General features: G+C 45.0%; 1 protein-coding gene across 1 annotated transcript in view; it reads right to left on the bottom strand.

The window, feature by feature from the left end:
- Window positions 1-18,553, bottom strand: part of sez6l2 (seizure related 6 homolog (mouse)-like 2) — a 69,247-nt gene that overhangs the window by 26,725 nt on the left and 23,969 nt on the right. Inside the window, exons 6-9 of the mRNA XM_084145292.1 lie at window positions 14,975-15,167; window positions 14,474-14,659; window positions 14,007-14,190; window positions 10,222-10,385 (exon numbers count right to left, since the gene is read on the bottom strand). Of these exons, the coding sequence (XP_084001418.1) occupies window positions 10,222-10,385; window positions 14,007-14,190; window positions 14,474-14,659; window positions 14,975-15,167 (727 nt within the window). The remainder of the gene's footprint in view (window positions 1-10,221; window positions 10,386-14,006; window positions 14,191-14,473; window positions 14,660-14,974; window positions 15,168-18,553) is intronic.

The raw sequence follows: 18,553 nt of genomic DNA, 5'->3' as shown, positions 1-18,553 counted from the left end.
ACGACAGAGGCAGCAGCAGCAGAGACGAGGAAACAGCCCTTGCCTTAAGCCCTATTCGGACGGGATTCGTTTTTCAGGGGATGGTCGGGTAATGTAATTATGTGCACTAGCACAAAACACCATATCTGTCACGCCCTGGCCTTGAGAGACCAGTTTTCTTTAGTTGGTTTGGTCAGGGTGTGAATATCTATGTGTAAGATCTATGTTTTGTATTTCTATGTTGGCAGGGTGTGGTTCCCAATCAGAGGCAGCTGTCGATCATTGTCTCTGATTGGGGATCATACTTAGGCAGCCATGTTGCCAACCTATGTTGTGGGATCTTGTTTCTGTGTGTTTGGCTTGTTTGATGTTAGCCTTTAGAGCTTCACGTTACGTTGCGTTTGTTGTTTTGTTCGGTGTTTATTCAATAAACGAACATGTACGCATACCACGCTGCACCTTGGTCCAATCCTGTACTCAACGAACGTGACAGAAGATCCCACCACCAACGGACCAAGCAGCGTGCCCAGGAGGAGCAAACACCCTGGACACAGGTGGGGAAGATGTGGTCTTGGGAGGAGATTTTTGCAGGTAAAGGACCCTGGGCGAAGGTAGAAGCCAAGGTAGGAGAGGATCAACGGCGACGCCAACGGTGCCGACCGCTAAGGAAGCCTGAGAGGCAACCCCAATACATTTTTTTGGGGTGGCACACAGGGTGGTTGGCTAAGCAGCAGGAGGCTCGGAGAGACTTGCAGATTAGCACTCTGATAGAAGAGGCAACCACCTTACGGGGGCTGATCGCGAAGATAGAGCAGGAGAGCTCCCTTCAAGACGAGGCGCTGCAGGAGGCCTTTAGGGAGAAGGAGTCAATGGTTGCACAGAGAGAGGAGCTGGCCAGGCAACAAGAGAAGCTGAGAGAGGAATTAACCCTCCAGCAGCAGAGAGCTCAGTCGTTAGAGCAGAGGTTAGCAGAGCCAGCAACCCGCACTCGCTGTAAGGAGCGTGTGTTCATTGTGGAACCAGGTTATGCGGAGATACGCACTGTGTCGCCAGTGTGCCTTCACAGCCCAGTGCGTCCTGTGCCAGCGCCCCGCACGTGCCGTGTGAAAGTGGGCATCCAGCCAGGACGGGTTGTGCCAGCTTTACGCTCCAGACCTCCAGTGCGCCTCCACGGTCCAGTATATCCTGCGCCGGTCCTACGCACTGTGTCACCAGTGCGCATCCCCAGCCCGGTATGCCCTGTACCTGCTCCCCGCACCAAACCAGTGGTGCGTGTATCCAGTCCTGTACGGCCCGTGCCTGCTCCTCGCACCAAACCAGTGGTGCGTGTCTCCAGTGCGGTACGGCCCGTTCCTGCTCCTTGCACCAGACCAGTGGTGCGTGTTCCCAGCCCGGTGCAGCCCATGCCTGTTCCTCGCACCAGACCAGTGGTGCGTGTCCCCAGCCCGGTACGGCTGGTGCCAGAGCAGTCTGCTCCACCGGTGCCTAGTCCAGCTCCGGTCAGCTGCTCCAGTCCAGGGCCAGAGAAGTCCGCTCTACCGGTGCCTAGTCCAGCCCCGGTCAGCTGCTCCAGTCCGCTCCACCGGGGTCCAGTTCAGCTCCAGTCAGCGGCTCCACTCCAGAACCAGACGTCAACCCCTCTCCAGGGTCGGGGACTCCCACACCAGGGTCCAGACAGGGCTTGGTGCATCGCGGGGGGATTGCCGGTCCAGGCACAGACGTCAGCCCCTCTCCAGGGTCAGGGCCTCCCACACCAGGGTCCAGACAGGGCTTGGTGCATCGTGGGAGGACTGAGAGGGGAAGCATCGCGCCGAGGTCCAGACCGGACCAGGGGTGCAACGGGGAGGCAGTAAGGGAGAGGACGTCACGCCCTGGCCTTGAGAGCCCGGTTTTCTTTAGTTGGTTTGGTCAGGGTGTGAATATCTATGTGTAAGATCTATGTTTTGTATTTCTATGTTGGCAGGGTGTGGTTCCCAATCAGAGGCAGCTGTCTCTGATTGGGGATCATACTTAGGCAGCCATGTTGCCTACCTATGTTGTGGGATCTTGTTTCTGTGTGTTTGGCTTGTTTGATGTTAGCCTTTAGAGCTTCACGTTACGTTGCTTTTGTTGTTTTGTTTTGTTCGGTGTTTATTCAATAAACAAACATGTACGCATACCACGCTGCACCTTGGTCCAATCCTGCACTCAACGAACGTGACACCATGTCAGTACATTTGTACATGACAGGAGAGTAATTCCAGCCAGAATAACCTACTGTTTTTTGGTGATAATACTAGTCCCGTGTGAATCGACATCCCTGTGTTTTGAGAGAAATGTCTGAGTTTGATAGGTTTGAGCAAGAAAACAATAACTGATTCAATAAATTGAATGAAGTGCTGCGCCTATATGCATTCGGAAAGTATTCAGACCCCTTGACGTTTTCCACATTTACAGCCTTATTCTAAAATTGATGAAATCGTTTTTCCCCCTCATCAATCTACACACAATACCCCATAATGACAAAGCAAAAGTTTTTTTTGTGTGCAAATGTATATAAAAAAACTACTATAATATGACATATACATAAGTATTCAGACCCTTTACTCAGTACTTTGTTGAAGCACCTTTGGCAGCGATTACACCTGTATTTGGGGAGTTTCTCCCATTCTTCTCTGCAGAATACTCGGCGCCGGAGAAGATGGCTGCCGTTTTTTTTTTACAGCCCTCTAACCAATTGTACTATTATGTGTGTATTTCCGCGTTAATTGTAATTTATTTTGTACATAATGTTTCTGCCATCGTCTCTTATAACCAAAAAGAGCTTCTGGATATCAGGACAGCGATTACTCACCTCGTATTGGATGAAGATTTTTTCTTCAACGAGGCGGCCGCGAAGGATATCCTACAGACACCCGACAAGGCCCAAATCCCCGTCATTCGCATGAGGAAGAGACAGAGATATCGTGGACGTAGGTCGGGGTGCCTTGTAAGGATCCGACGGCGAGCGAGTAAACTGCCGCTCCCATCAATCCTATTAGCCAATCTTCAATCATTGGAGAACAAATTGGATGACCTGAGATTACGGTTATCCTACCAACGGGACATTCAAAACTGTAATATCTTATGTTTCACCGAGTCGTGGCTGAACGACGACATGGATAACATACAGCTAGCGGGCTATACGCTACATCGGCAGGATAGAACGGCTGACTCCGGTAAGACAAGGGGTGGCGGTCTGTGTATATTTGTAAACAACAGCTGGTGCACAAAATCAAATACTAAGGAAGTCTCGAGGTTTTGCTCGCCTGAGGTAGAGTATCTTATGATAAGCTGTAGACCACACTATTTACCAAGAGAGTTTTCATCTATATTTTTCATAGCTGTCTATTTACCACCACAAACCAATGCTGGCATTAAGATTGCACTGAATGAGCTGTATAAGGCCATAAATCAACAGGAAAACGCTCATCCAGATGCAGCGCTCCTAGTGGCCGGGGACTTTAATGCAGGGAAACTTAAATCCGTTCTACCTAATTTCTACCAGCATGTTAAATGTGCAACCAGAGGAAAAAAAACTCTAGACCACCTTTACTCCACACACAGAGACGCATACAAAGCTCTCCCTCGCCCTCCATTTTGCAAATCTGACCATAACTATATCCTCCTGATTCCTGCTTATAAGCAAAAACTAAAGCAGGAAGCACCAGTGACTCGGTTAATAAAAAAGTGGTCAGATGACGCAGATGCTAAGCTACAGGACTGTTTTGCTAGCACAGACTGTGCGTACATACCCCAACCAGAAGCCATGGATTACAGGAAACATCCGCACTGAGCTAAAGGGTAGACCTGCCGCTTTCAAGGAGCGGGACTCTAACCCGGACGCTTATAAGACATCCCGCTATGCCCTCCGACGAACCATCAAACAGGCAAAGAGTCAATACAGGACTAAGATTGAATCGTACTACACTGCCTCTGACGCTCGTCGGATGTGGCAGGGCTTGAAAACTATTACAGACTACAAAGGGAAGCACAGCCGCGAGCTGCCCAGTGACACAAGACTTCCAGATGAGCTAAACCACTTCTATGATCGCTTCGAGGCAAGCAGGTCAACATTCACAAGGCCGCATGGCCAGACGGATTACCAGGACGTGTACTCCGAGCATGTGCTGACCAACTGGCAAGTGTCTTCACTGACATTTTCAACATGTCCCTGACTGAGTCTGTAATACCAACATGTTTCAAGCAGACCACCATAGTCCCCGTGCCCAAGGACTCTAAGATAACCTGCCTAAATGACTACCGACCCGTAGCACTGATGTCTGTAGCCATGAAGTGCTTTGAAAGGCTGGTCATGGCTCACATCAACAGCATTATCCCAGAAACCCTAGACCCACTCCAATTTGCATACCGCCCCAACAGATCCACAGATGATGCAATCTCTATTGCACTCCACACTGCCCTTTCCCACCTGGACAAGAGGAACACCTACGTGAGAATGCTATTCATTGACTACAGCTCAGCATTCAACACCATAGTGCCCTCAAAGCTCATCACTAAGCTAAGGATCCTGGGACTAAACATCTCCCTCTGCAACTGGATCCTGGATTTCCTGACGGGTCGCCCCCAGGTGGTAAGGGTAGGTAACAACACATCTGCCACACTGATCCTCAACACGGGGGCCCTCAGGGGTGCGTGCTCAGTCCCCTCCTGTACTCCCTGTTCACCCATGACTGCATGGCCAGGCACGACTCCAACACCATCATTAAGTTTGCCGACGACACAACAGTGGTAGGCCTGATCACCGACAATGATGAGACAGCCTATAGGGAGGAGGTCAGAGACCTGGCCGTGTGGTTCCAGGATAACAACCTCTCCCTCAACGTGACCAAGACAAAGGAGATGATTGTGGACTACAGGAAAAAAAAGAGGACTGAGCACGCCCCCATTCTCATCGGCTGTAGTGGAACAGGTTGAGAGCTTCAAGTTCCTTGGTGTCCACATCACCAACGAACTATCATGGTCCAAACACACCAAGACAGTCGTGAAGAGGGCACGACAAAGCCTATTCCCCCTCAGGAGACTGAAAAGATTTGGCATGGGTCCTCAGATCCTCAAAAAATTCTACAGCTGCACCATCGAGAGCATCCTGACTGGTTGCATCACCGCCTGGTATGGCAACTGCTTGGCCTCCGACCGCAAGGCACTACAGAGGGTAGTGCGTACGGCCCAGTACATCACTGGGGCCAAGCTTCCTGCCATCCAGGACCTCTATACCAGGCGGTGTCAGAGGAAGGCCCTCAAAATTGTCAAAGACTCCAGCCACCCTAGTCATAGACTGTTCTCTCTGCTACCGCACGGCAAGCGGTACCGGAGTGCCAAGTCTAGGTCCAAAAGACTTCTCAACAGCTTCTAACCCCAAGCCATAAGAGTCCTGAACAGCTAATCATGGCTACTATTTGCACTGCCCCCCCACCCCATCCTTTTACGCTGCTGCTACTCTGTTAATTATTTATGCATAGTCACTTTAACTCTACCCACTTGTACATATTACTTCAACTACCTCAACTAGCCGGTGCCCCCGCACATTGACTCTGCACCGGTACCCCCCTGTATATATAGCCTCCCTACTGTTATTTTATTTTTTTCTCAACACTTTTTTTGTTGTTGTTTTATTTTTACTTTTTTGTTAAAAAATAAATGCACTGTTGGTTAAGGGCTGTAAGTAAGCATTTCACTGTAATGTCTGCAACTGTTGTATTCGGCGCATGTGGCCAATAAAATTAGATTTGATTTGATTTGAGATCCTCTCAAGCTCTGTCAGGTTTGATGGGTAGCGTCGCTGCACAGCTATTTTCAGGGCTCTCCAGAGATGTTCGATCGGGTTCAAGTCCGGGCTCTGGCCGGGCCACTCAAGGACATTGAGACTTGTCCCGAAGCCACTCCTGCCTTGTCTTGGCTGTGTGCTTAGGGTCGTTGTCCTGTTGGAAGGTGAACCTTCGCCCCAGTCTGAGGTCCTGAGCTCTCTGGAGCAGGTTTTCATCAAGGATTTTTCTGTACCTTGCTCCGTTCATCTTTCCCTCGATCCTGACTAGTCTCCCAGTCCCTGCAGCTGAAAAACAAACCCACAGCATGATGCTGCCACCACAATGCTTCACCGTAGGGATGGTGCCAGCTTTCCTAAAGACGTGACGCTTAGCATTCAGGCCAAAGAGTTCAATCTTGTTTCTCATGGTCTGAGAGTCCTTTAGGTGCCTTTTGGCAAACTCCAAGCGTGCTGTCATGTGCCTTTTACTGAGGAGTGACTTCCGTCTGGCCACTCTACCATAAAGGCCTGTTTCGGGTTCTTCTTCTATTTAAGAATGATGGAGGCCACTGTGTTCTTGGGGACCTTCAATGCTGCAGAAATGTTTTGGTACCCTTCCCCAGATTTGTGCCTCGACACAATCCTGTCTTGGAGCTCTACGGACAATTCCTTTCGACCTCATGGCTTGGTTTTTGCTATGACATGCACTGTCAACTGTGGGACCTTATACAGACAGGTGTGTGCCTTTCCAAATCATGTCCAATCAATTGAATTTACCACAGGTGGACTCCAATCAAGTTGTAGAAACATCTCAAGGATGATCAATAGAAAAAGGATGCACCTGAGCTCAATTTTGAGTCTCATAGCAAAGGGTCTGAAACCTTATGTAAATAAGGTATGTCATTTTTTTTTTAAAATTTTATCTGCACAAATTTCTAAAAACCTGTTTTCGCTCTGTCATTATGGGTTACTGTGTGTAGAGTGATGAGGGAAAAAAATAATTTAATCAATTTTAGAATAAGGCTATAATGTAACAAAATGTGGAAAAAGTCAAGGGGTCTGAAAACTTCCCGAATGCACTGAACTTTCAGTGAATGGTTTTTTTCATATGCTTTGTGCGTATGAATTGAATATTGCCAAATGCATCGGTAAAGAATATTGCGCCTATTTAATTTAACGCTTGCTGTTAATAGATCGCAAAGCAGCATACAACTGACCTAAACGTTTGGAAATTATAAGTTCACTTTCGCATCCATAGCCTTAAAACGCATCTCAAGTGCAAGTGCACTGTTTAGCTCACATCTGAAAGCTGGGTGGCATTTAGGATGACTACTGCGGATCGCTAAAATATCCTAATGATTATGATCACACTTCCTCAATTCAGATATTATGGCGACACTATACCAAAGATGGTTTCGTATAGTTTAGAAACTTGGGAACCAAGCTCAAGTTATCAGTGTAGCACTGTTATTGCCTGGACTTGTTGAAATATCTTCACGCCTACAAAAAAACCTCCAGGCGTCCGTCATAACTGTCAATTTATTGGAAAAAAATTAAGAACTACAGGGGGAAGTTTGGATAAAAACGATTCCCGTCCGAATCGTCCTCTGGAATAACGGACATTCTGTGGTAATAATTACATAACCAACGTTCTCTAGTAATACTAGTCCCATGCGAATAGGGATTAGCCTAATTGCCTAAGAAAATTGAGGAGAGCGCTAACCCCAAACTTAATTAGATCTATAATCAATAGCATAACTGTTAAATGTGCCTGGCTTTATAAAATCAATGATATACAGTACCAGTCAAAAGTTTGGACACACCTACTCATTCCAGGGTTTTTCTTTATTTTTACTATTTTCTACATTGTAGAATAATAGTGAAGACATCACTATGAAATAACACATATGGAATAATGTAGTAACCAAAAAATTGTTAAACAAAAACCATCAAATGCTATGATGAAACTGGCTCTCATGAGGACCGCCACAGGATTGGAAGACCCAGAGTTACCTCAGCTGCAGAGGATAAGTTCATTAGTGTTAACTGCACCTCAGATTGCAGCCCAAATAAATGCTTCACAGAGTTCAAGTAACAGACACATCTCAACATCAACTGTTCAGAGGAGACTGCGTGAATCAGGCCTTCATGGTCGAATTGCTGCAAAGAAACCACTACTAAAGGACACCAATAAGAAGAAGTGCCTTGCTTGGGCCAAGAAACATGAGAAATGGACATTAGACCGGTGGAAATGTGTCCTTTGGTCTGGAGTCCAAATTTGAGGTTTTTGGTTCCACCCGCCGTGTCTTTGTGAGACAGAGTAGGTGAATGGAAAATGTGTGGTTCCCACCGTGAAGCATGGAGGAGAAGGTGTGGGGGTGCTTTGCTGGTGACACTGTTTGTGATTTATTTAGAATTCAAGGCACACTTAACCAGCATGGCTACCACAGCATTCTGCAGCGATATGCCATCCCATCTGATTTGCGCTTAGTGGGACTATCATTTGTTTTTCAACAGGACAATGACCCAACACACCTCCAGGCTGTGTAAGGGCTATTTGACCAAGTAGAGTGATGGAGTGCTGCATCAGAAGACCTGGCCTCCACAATCACCCGACCTCAACCCAATTGAGATGGTTTGGGATGAGTTGGACCGCAGAGTGAAGGAAAAGCAGCCAACAAGTGCTTAGCAAATGTGGGAACTCTTTTCAAGACTGTTGGAAAATAATTCCTCATGAAGCTGGTTAAGAGAATGCCAAGAGTGTGCAAAGCTGTCATCAAGGCAAAGGGTGGCTACTTTGAAGAATCTAAAATATAACATATATTTTGATTTGTTTAACACTTTTTTGGTTCCTACATGATTCCATATGAGTTATTTCACAGTGTTGATGTATTCACTATGATTCTACAATCTAGAAAATAGTAAAAAATAAAATAAAACCCTGGAATGAGTAGGTGTGTCCAAACTTTTGACTGGTACTGTATGTCTACAGAAAGAAGACAGGTCTTGCCTGTTTGAGTGTTTGTTTAATAGCCTACTGATTCCGTGAGCACCAAGCCTCATGCAACGGTAAAATGTCAGATAAAGCAGATTTGGCTGTTTTTAATCTTTGATTTGCTGTAATAAAGGCTTTACAATTTTTTTTTGTTAGAACAGACTGGTATTATTGAATTATTTTGTGTTGTCCCAAACAGGCAGAAAATTTATATTGTAATCTAACAGCACCTGTTTGTCACACATAATATGCACGCAGCTCTTGCTCCTATACCCTGCTTTTTCTTGATCTCCTTCTTATTGTTATTATTACAATTATTATGATCATCATTATAATAATAAGTAACGTCGTTATCATTAGTAGGCCTTGTATAGTAGCCTTGTATACCCACCATTGAGCTGTAGGCCTAAGAGGGTGTCCTGTTTAGTCTTAATATCTTAACTTACATAGGCCTATACTTCAATATATAGGCTACTCTATCAATCAATCAATCATTCATTCGTTCATGCCATCACACAGTAAACGAGACATTCATGCTTTGAAATGCAATCAAGCTATTAAGTTTTCAAATTAAATAACAAAGGGAGCTTTGAATAATTAGCCTAAACAACAAATAAACCGCAATTCAAGAATCCATACAACTATTTTAATCTGCTGTAATAAAGGCTTTATATTATTTATTTTGTATAGAACAGACTCTCTGGTAGAGTTATTTATTGAGTGTTGTTTACAGTGTTCCAAATGGTCAGAAAAAATTATAATATTGTAATCTAATACACATATGGCACACATATTACTCACGCAACGCTTGCTCCTATACCCTCCTTTTTCTTGATCTCCAGTAGTTTCCACAGCTAAGTCAAATCTCTTCCAAAGATCTGACTTCCCCTTTCCCTCCTGAGCAACCAGTAAATATTTGCCAGTTTCGTGTTTCTTTTTTTCCTCTGCATCCATTTTACTGTCGATTAATACTGTGTTTTGAGTTTGTCATAACCAATTTATTGATGTGATTATGATAGGCTATAGGTCAGGCCCTATTGGTCACATGCATGTGAGGAGAGCGAGACAATGTGCACCAGTCACACAGGCACTCGCTGTCATTTTTTTTAACACAGTGTGACCATCTTTCTTGAGTAATTTGTGTGTCTTAATTATTTAATCAAACAGTCTGCTTAAACCATCAGACAAGCTCAGTGCATATGTATTTTTTTTTCTTCACACACATAGGGTGTGTCTGTCTATATATGGGAAAATAAGTATAAACATTTCAAGCAATCGATTGGTCGAAAGAATAGGATGACTCTCGGTCGACCAAGATTGTTTTTTGTCGGGGACAGCCCTAAACTAAAGTACGCAGCAGTGTCTGTACTGCACATTCATATCACAGTCAGGTACAAATAAGAGTGAGAAAGAGACAAGAGAAACTCTGTGTACTGATGCTGGGAGCATTTTAAGGTCTCACCCTCATAGCGCAGAGCTAGCAGTAGCGGGATGGAAGAGGAGTCGGCCGTGAGCTCCAGGTAGAGTATAGAGCCCTCGCTCACGATGCCACGCTCTGGAACGTCGTCCAGGTCTGAGTCAAAGAGCAGCGGAGCCATGGAGTTGTTTCCGCTGCGCACAATCAGCCTGACAAATAGGGAGAAGAAAGGATGGAGGGGAAGAAAGAAGAGTAGAGAGGCGGAAGGTGGGGAGAAAGGGGGGAATGGAGGGAGAAAAGAAGAGTGATGGGAGAGAAGAGTTCCTTCAAGACGTTTAACCATGGTATTTGTATTTGTATTTATTATGGATCCCCATTATCTGCTGCCAAGGCCACTACTTTACTACCACATACAGTTGAAGTCGGAAGTTTACATACACTTAGGTTGGAGTCATTAAAACTAGTTTTTCAACCGCCCCACAAATTTCTTGTTAACAAACTATAGTTTTGGCATGTCGGTTAAGACATCTACTTTGTGCATGACACAAATAATTTTTCCAACAATTGTTTACAGACAGATTATTTCACTTATAATTCACTGTATCACAATTCCAGTGGGTCAGAAGTTTACATACACTAAGTTGACTGTGCCTTTAAACAGCTTGGAAAATTCCAGAAAATGATGTCATGGCTTTAGAAGCTTCTGATAGGCTAATTGACACCATTTGAGTCAATTGGAGGTGTACCTGTGGATGTATTTCAAGGCCTACCTTCAAACTCAGTGCCTCTTTGCTTGACATCATGGGAAAATCAAAAGAAATCACCCAAGACCTCAGAAAAGTCTGGTTCATCCTTGGGAGCAATTTCCAAACGCCTGAAGGTACCACGTTCATCTGTACAAACAATAGTACACAAGTATAAACACCATGGAACCATGCAGCCGTCATACCGCTCAGGAAGGAGACGTGTTCTGTCTCCTAGAGATGAAAGTACTTTGGTGCGAAAAGTGCAAATCAATCCCAGAAAAACAGCAAAGGACCTTGTGAAGATGCTGGAGGAAACAGGTACAAAAGTATCTATATCCACAGTAAAACGAGTCCTATATCGACATAACCTGAAAGGCCGCTCAGCAAGGAAGAAGCCACTGCTCCAAAACCGCCATAAAAAACCCAGACTACGGTTTGCAACTGCACATGGGGACAAAGATCGTACTTTTTTGAGAAATGTCCTCTGGTCTGATGAAACAAAAATAGAACTGTTTGGCAATAATGACCATCGTTATGTTTGGAGGAAAAAGGGGGATGCTTGCAAGCCGAAGAACACCATCCCAACCGTGAAGCACGGGGGTGGCAGCATCATGCTGTGGGGGTGCTTTGCTGCAGGAGGGATTGGTGCACTTCACAAAATAGAAGGCATCACGAGGGAGGAAAATGATGTGGATATATTGAAGCAACATCTCAAGACATCAGTCAGGAAGTTAAAGCTTGGTCGCAAATGGGTCTTCCAAATGGACAATGACCACAAGCATACTTCCAAAGTTGTGGCAAAATGGCTTAAGGACAACAAAGTCAAGGTATTGGAGTGGCCATCACAAAGCCCTGACCTCAATCCTATAGAAAATTTGTGGGCAGAACTGAAAAAGCGTGTGCGAGCAAGGAGGCCTACAAACCTGACTCAGTTACACCAGCTCTGTCAGGAGGAATGGGCCAAAATTCACCCAACTTACTGTGGGAAGCTTGTGGAAGGCTACCCGAAACGTTTGACCCAAGTTAAACAATTTAAAGGCAATGCTACCCAATACTAATTGAGTGTATATAAACCTCTGACCCACTGGGGATGTGATGAAAGAAATACAATCTGAAATAAATCATTCCGACATTTCACATTCTTAAAATAAAGTGCTGATCCTAACTGACCTAAGACTAGGGCATTCTTAGGAATTGTGAAAAACTGAGTTGAAATGTATTTGGCTAAGGTGTATGTAAACTTCCGACTTCAACTGTATGTGTTATGGCTTTATACCCCCTGCTATATTGTGGATAAAGAGTTACCTGTCTAAGAGAACACAGAGGGTGTTCTTTAATGGAAGCCTCTCCAACATAAACCTGGACGACTGTTCAGTCGTGTGGTCAGGTGCCACAAAGAGGGACATTGGAAAATTGCAATTGGCTCAGAACAGGGCAGCACGGCTAGCCCTTGGATGTACACAGAGAGCTAACATTAATAATATGCATGTAAATCTCTTATGGCTCAAAATAGAGGAGAGATTGACTTCATCACTACTTGTATTTGTGAGAGGTATTGACATGTTGAATGCACCGAGCTGTTTGTTTGAACTACTGGCGCACAGCTCGGACACCCATGCATACCCCACAAGACATGCCACCAGAGGTCTCTTCACAGTCCCCAAGTCCAGAACAGACTATCGGAGGCGCACGGTACTACATAGAGCCATGACTACATGGAATTCTATTCCACATCAAGTAACTCATGCAAGCAGTAGAATTAGACTTAAAAAAACTGATAAAAATACACCTTATGGGGGACTGTGAAGCAACACAAACATAGGCACAAACACATGCATACAAACACACGATAACATACGCACTATACACAGACGTACACATGGATTTTGTGTTGTAGATATGTGGTAGTGAAGTAGGGGCCTGAGGGCACACACTTAATATGTTGTGAAATCTGTTGTAAATGTATTGTAATGTTTTTTTAAAAATGTATAACTACCTTAATTTATTAATGGGTATCCATAATAAATACAAATGGAGGGTGGATAAGAACTAGGGGTCTGGAAAGTTACTGAGTGAGGGAAGGAGACGTGTGAGGGAAGGAGACCAATCCCTTGGTTGCGGTCACTGATAAGGTTGGATAGCTGTGGATTAGTGTGGAATGTGGGCCGAGGTCAGGTCAGGTCAGATGAAGTGAGAAGGAACAGTTTTATGACACATATCACTTAACTTCCTGCCTAGCAACAGATATGTATTGGCTGTCTAGATGTGCAAGGAAGAGACTCCGCCTAATAGGAGGGTATAAATACTCAAAAACGTGGTTTGAGCTTTGAAAAACTAACACCAGTGTCCAAAACACAGCGAAGGCAGGTCACCAGCAAAAACACAGTGAAGGCTGGTCACCAGCAAAACCAGCTAGACCAAGCTGGTCAGACCAGAATGGACCAGCATGAAATGTAATCTGTTCTATGCTGTTTTCTTCAGCAGGGAAGGCTGGTCACCAGTGTTGAAAACACACCAAAGGCTGGTCACCAGCATCTATACTGGACCAGCCTATGATGGTCTATGCTGTTTTTTTCAGCAGGGAACTCACAATATAATGCAGCCAAATTATTGTTGTACTTTTGCAACTTCACTTTTTCAAAGTCCATGAGAAGGAAGGTATTATCTAACCAATACACAGTACTGGGTTAGAAAATAGAATTGTACTAAGATGGGTTTTACATTATTCATGTGGAACTGATTAGCTGAATAAGCAGTTTAAACAATAACACCGCTGCCACCCCGCCACTGATTTGGTAAATAGCTGAGGGATGGGGCTGGAGAAATGTAACCACTTTCAAATTCATAGACTGACCATCCATGATACTTGAACATGTTTTGACGTTATACAGTGTTTGTTTACAATTAGATAGAAGTAAAAACAAGATTATATTTTGGGTACTGATAGGGTAAGACAGTTGAACTAAGCTCATGAGGCATTTATAAGTTATATTCTTCAAGGACCAAAGGGTGTATATCATGAATTTAAAAGTTAAAAAAATTGATTTAGCAATCGCAGATTGTCCCTTTAACATCTTAACTTACTTATCATCGTCCTCGTCCAGCGCAACCCTCTCAAAGTGGAGGTGGAGCCTGTGTCCCTCCCTGGCCTCCAGTAGCCAATGGCAGCTCAGATTATTGCCATTGCTATGGTTACTCGTAGATGGAGGAGGCGGCGAGAAGATTCTACCCACGGTTGCGTTTCGGATCCACCCTCCACATGACACGGCTGACAGTTGGGAAGAACAATCAAGAGTCATCAGTTATACACACTGTGTGTGGACACTGGCATTGGGGTCAGGCCACAGAAACATCAACACTTCCCTCAACCGTGTGAGATTTGGGGCCTTCCGTGGACAAACATAATTTCCCATGAGCTCACAGTACCCATACTGGCCACAACAAAGCAGCATTGTGCATTTCAGATACACATTTTATGTGCAGGCCAGACAATTGTTCTATCATATTGACATGGTCAAAGATTCTACAGTCAGTAGATAGCGGACACTGACCCACACACTGAGGTTCAGGAGAGCTCCAATGAGGTTGAGTCATGTTCAAGCAGGTGGCTATCTCGTGGCCCCTGACCTGGAAGCCAGGGTCACAGTGGAAGTGGGCCTGGCCTCCGGGGTGGATGTCCGTTACTGTCACACCCCCTCCCTCAGGAGAAAGAGGGAACGAGCAGGAGAGGAGGAAGGCTGTTGCATGTAGGACAGATTAAGGGAGTGAGAAAGATGGAGGAAAGAGAGAGAGCTACAGATGAATTTCACAAAACAAGGCAGAATGACGTGAACAAACCATCACCCTCAAAGCGCTCACTGGGTGGAATACGTTGATAATTTATTCATGCAAAATTTGAGTTGTCTTTGTTTAATTTTGTATTAAACTAAAATAATCACCTCACATTTTTATGGTGTGCTTCCCCTCCTTGTTGTGGACAGCACCCTTATAAGAACATTGTATTGACTCAAACATTTTTCTTGGAAAAAGAAAAGACGCGACTCTGAATTTACCTTGATAGTGTAGGCTGAACATGCCATGATCGGTCTGCCGGAGACTACGGTAGTAAATCTGCACCTGATTGGTTGAGCTTCGAATCACCTGACCCTCACTCATCAGGGTCTCATTGGCTAAGAGTTCTGGTCCTGTCCCTCCATAGCCAAGGATAGTCAGGGACTCGTCCTTGGACAGGTTCACTTTCTTCACCTGGGGAGAGGGGAGATGGTGGACATCTAGTGACTCATTTAGGAATCATTGAGGAGTAAAGATGCCTAACATTGGTTGCTAACCACAAGAAAGTCAAGTGTCAAAGTACATTTGTGATTGATTCGACATATGCATCGTTTACCGTGAATGCAGTCTCCGCCAATGCAGGGACATTGCCTTTAAAAGGTGCATAGCCGACAAAGCACGATCAGATTGAATCCAGTGTCGATCCGTAAGAAGGAAAATATCAAAAGAAACCACTAACCAATAACAATACAATGAAGTTGTGTGCACTAACCCGAGTGAGCAAAATAAATAGAAACAAGGCGTCTGACGACGCTGCAGAGAGCAAAGCCACAATTTCACATCCACTCTTTAACCATAGGTAATGGTGATGATAATGCAAATAATGTTTTACCTGCTCACCATGTATACAGTATCAGTCAAAAGATTGGACACACCTAATCATTCAATGGTTTTTCTTTATTTGTCTTTTTTTTTTACATTGTAGAATAATAGTGAAGACATCAAAACTATGACATAACACGTGTGGAATTATGTAGTAACCAAAAAAGTGTTAAACAAATCAAAATATATTTTATATTTGAGATTCTTCAAATAGCCACCCTTTGCCTTGATGACAGCTTTGCACACTATTGGCATTCTCTCAACCAGCTTCACCTGGAATGCTTTTCCAACAGTCTTGAAGGAGTTCCCACATATGCTGAGCACTTGTTGGCTGCTTTTCCTTCACTCTGACGCACGACTCATCCCAAACCATCTCAATTGGGTTGAGGTTGGGGGATTGTGGAGGCCAGGTCATCTGATGCAGCACTCCATCACTCTCCTTCTTAGTAAAATAGCCCTTACACAGCCTGGAGGTGTGTTGGGTCATTGTCCTGTTGAAAAACAAATGATAGTCCCACTAAGCCCAAACCAGATGGGATGGCGTATCGCTGCAGAATGCTGTGGTTGCCATGCTGGTTAAGTTTGCCTTGAATTCTAAATAAATCACAGACAGTGTCACCAGCAAAGCACTCCCACACCATAACACCTCCTCCTACATGCTTTATGGTGGGAACTACAAATGCGGAGACTGGTAGTGTACATTACTCAAAACTGGTTCTCCAAAATGTCGAATGGATTTCACATGATGTATACTGTTTGCTTGCAGAAGACTACAGAGGCGAAGTGGCTACTCTTAGCAAACAGGTAGCAAACCTACACAAGCTACTGGGGAATCCACGCCTTCCTACTTTTTCTTTTCCTTCTACCCCAGTAGCGGACGCCGCTCTGGCCTGGTGGAAGTGTCGCCGCCGTGTCGGCTCTCCACAGCTGACTGGCCAGTCCTCTGCAGGGATCCCTCTCAGAATGGGTCTCTCCCAAATCAAATCAAATCAAATGTTATTGGTCACATGCGCCGAATACAACAGGTGCAGACATTACAGTGAAATGCTTACTTACAGCCCTTAACCAACAGTGCATTTATTTTAAACAAAAAAAGTAAAAATAAAACAACAACAAAAAAAGTGTTGAGAAAAAAAAGAGCAGAAGTAAAATAAAGTGACAGTAGGGAGGCTATATATACAGGGGGGTACCGTTGCAGAGTCAATGTGCGGGGGCACCGGCTAGTTGAGGTAGTTGAGGTAATATGTACATGTGGGTAGAGTTAAAGTGACTATGCATAAATACTTAACAGAGTAGCAGCAGCGTAAAAAGGATGGGGTGGGGGGGCAGTGCAAATAGTCCGGGTAGCCATGATTAGCTGTTCAGGAGTCTTATGGCTTGGGGGTAGAAGCTGTTGAGAAGTCTTTTGGACCTAGACTTGGCACTCTGGTACCGCTTGCCGTGCAGTCTATGACTAGGGTGGCTGGAGTCTTTGACAATTTTGAGGGCCTTCCTCTGACACCGCCTGGTATAGAGGTCCTGGATGGCAGGAAGCTTTGCCCCAGTGATGTACTGGGCCGTACGCACTACCCTCTGTAGTGCCTTGCGGTCGGAGGCCAAGCAGTTGCCATACCAGGCGGTGATGCAACCAGTCAGGATGCTATCGATGGTGCAGCTGTAGAATTTTTTGAGGATCTGAGGACCCATGCCAAATCTTTTTAGTCTCCTGAGGGGGAATAGGCTTTGTCGTGCCCTCTTCACGACTGTCTTGGTGTGTTTGGACCATGATAGTTCGTTGGTGATGTGGACACCAAGGAACTTGAAGCTCTCAACCTGTTCCACTACAGCCCCGTCGATGAGAATGGGGGCGTGCTCAGGCCTCTCCCTTCCCTGGAGAATGGAGTTGGTGGATGTTCCTGTTCAGGATCCTACCAACCAGCCATGGAGATATGTCACTAGCCGTAGAAATTGAAAACAGTTTCCTCTGGCAATGGGGGCCTCCTTGGAGATGTTAAGCCTGGACCGGACACAGACTAGAAACTTCTTCGCTGCCCTGGATCCAGAGGTTCCAGCACCTTCTTCCCTGGGGGCTTCCGATTTGAGATTGGATCTGGAGGTACCTGCGCCTTCGTCCTCTGTTCTGTCTCCCTCTCCGGTGGCTTCTACTTCGGGTTCAGATCCACCGTGAGGCTGTCTGAGACTCCAGCCCATTCATCATCCATGATGATACTACAGCTGGCTCGGGTCCATCAGGTCCTTCGGTCCTCATGGGGTTTGCGAAATCACTCAAAGTGAAAGAACGGCCGGACATCCTCCAGCTGTCATCATCGGCAGTTCTATGGTAAGAGACATCATGGTTTCTGGGGCAAAAACTCTGTGCTATCCTGGAGCACGAGTACAGGACATTACAAGGCTGCTTCGACCGTTCCATGACAGCTGCCGGGAGCTGATGCTGTCGTAGTCCATGTGGGGTCAAACGACATCAGGAGGCCTAGCTTGGAACTTCTGAAAATTGATTTTAAAGAACTGATTCTAGCACTGAAAGATTCCAAAAAGCGGCAAATTATTTCAGGTCCGGTACCATCGTTGGGCAGTGGGTGTGAAAGATTCAGCAGGCTACTGGCATTACAAACCTGGCTAAAAGATTACTGAAAAACTGTACACATTTTTTGGTTGAGAGGGATGAGGCAAAAGGAAAGGCAAATAAGTCTGGCTGCACAACCGATTGGCAAACGTACTGCAAATTGAGAAATCATGTGACTAAACTGATTAAAAAGAAGAAGAAACTATACTATGAAACAAAGATAAATTATATAAAGAATGATAGTAAAAAGCTTTGGCGCACCTTCAATTACATTTTGGGCAAAAAGGCAAACTCAGGTCCATCATTCATTGAATCAGATGATTCATTCATCAGAAAAGCCACTGATATTGCCCATTAGTGATTGTTTTTTTAATTGGCAAGATTAGCAAATTTAGGCATGACATGCCAGCAACAA

This window comes from Coregonus lavaretus (assembly GCF_964263955.1).
Source record: "Coregonus lavaretus genome assembly, chromosome: 28".
Lineage (NCBI taxonomy): Eukaryota > Metazoa > Chordata > Actinopteri > Salmoniformes > Salmonidae > Coregonus > Coregonus lavaretus.
Note: the sequence above shows the minus strand (reverse complement) of the source record. Positions and strands in the feature narration are given on the sequence as shown.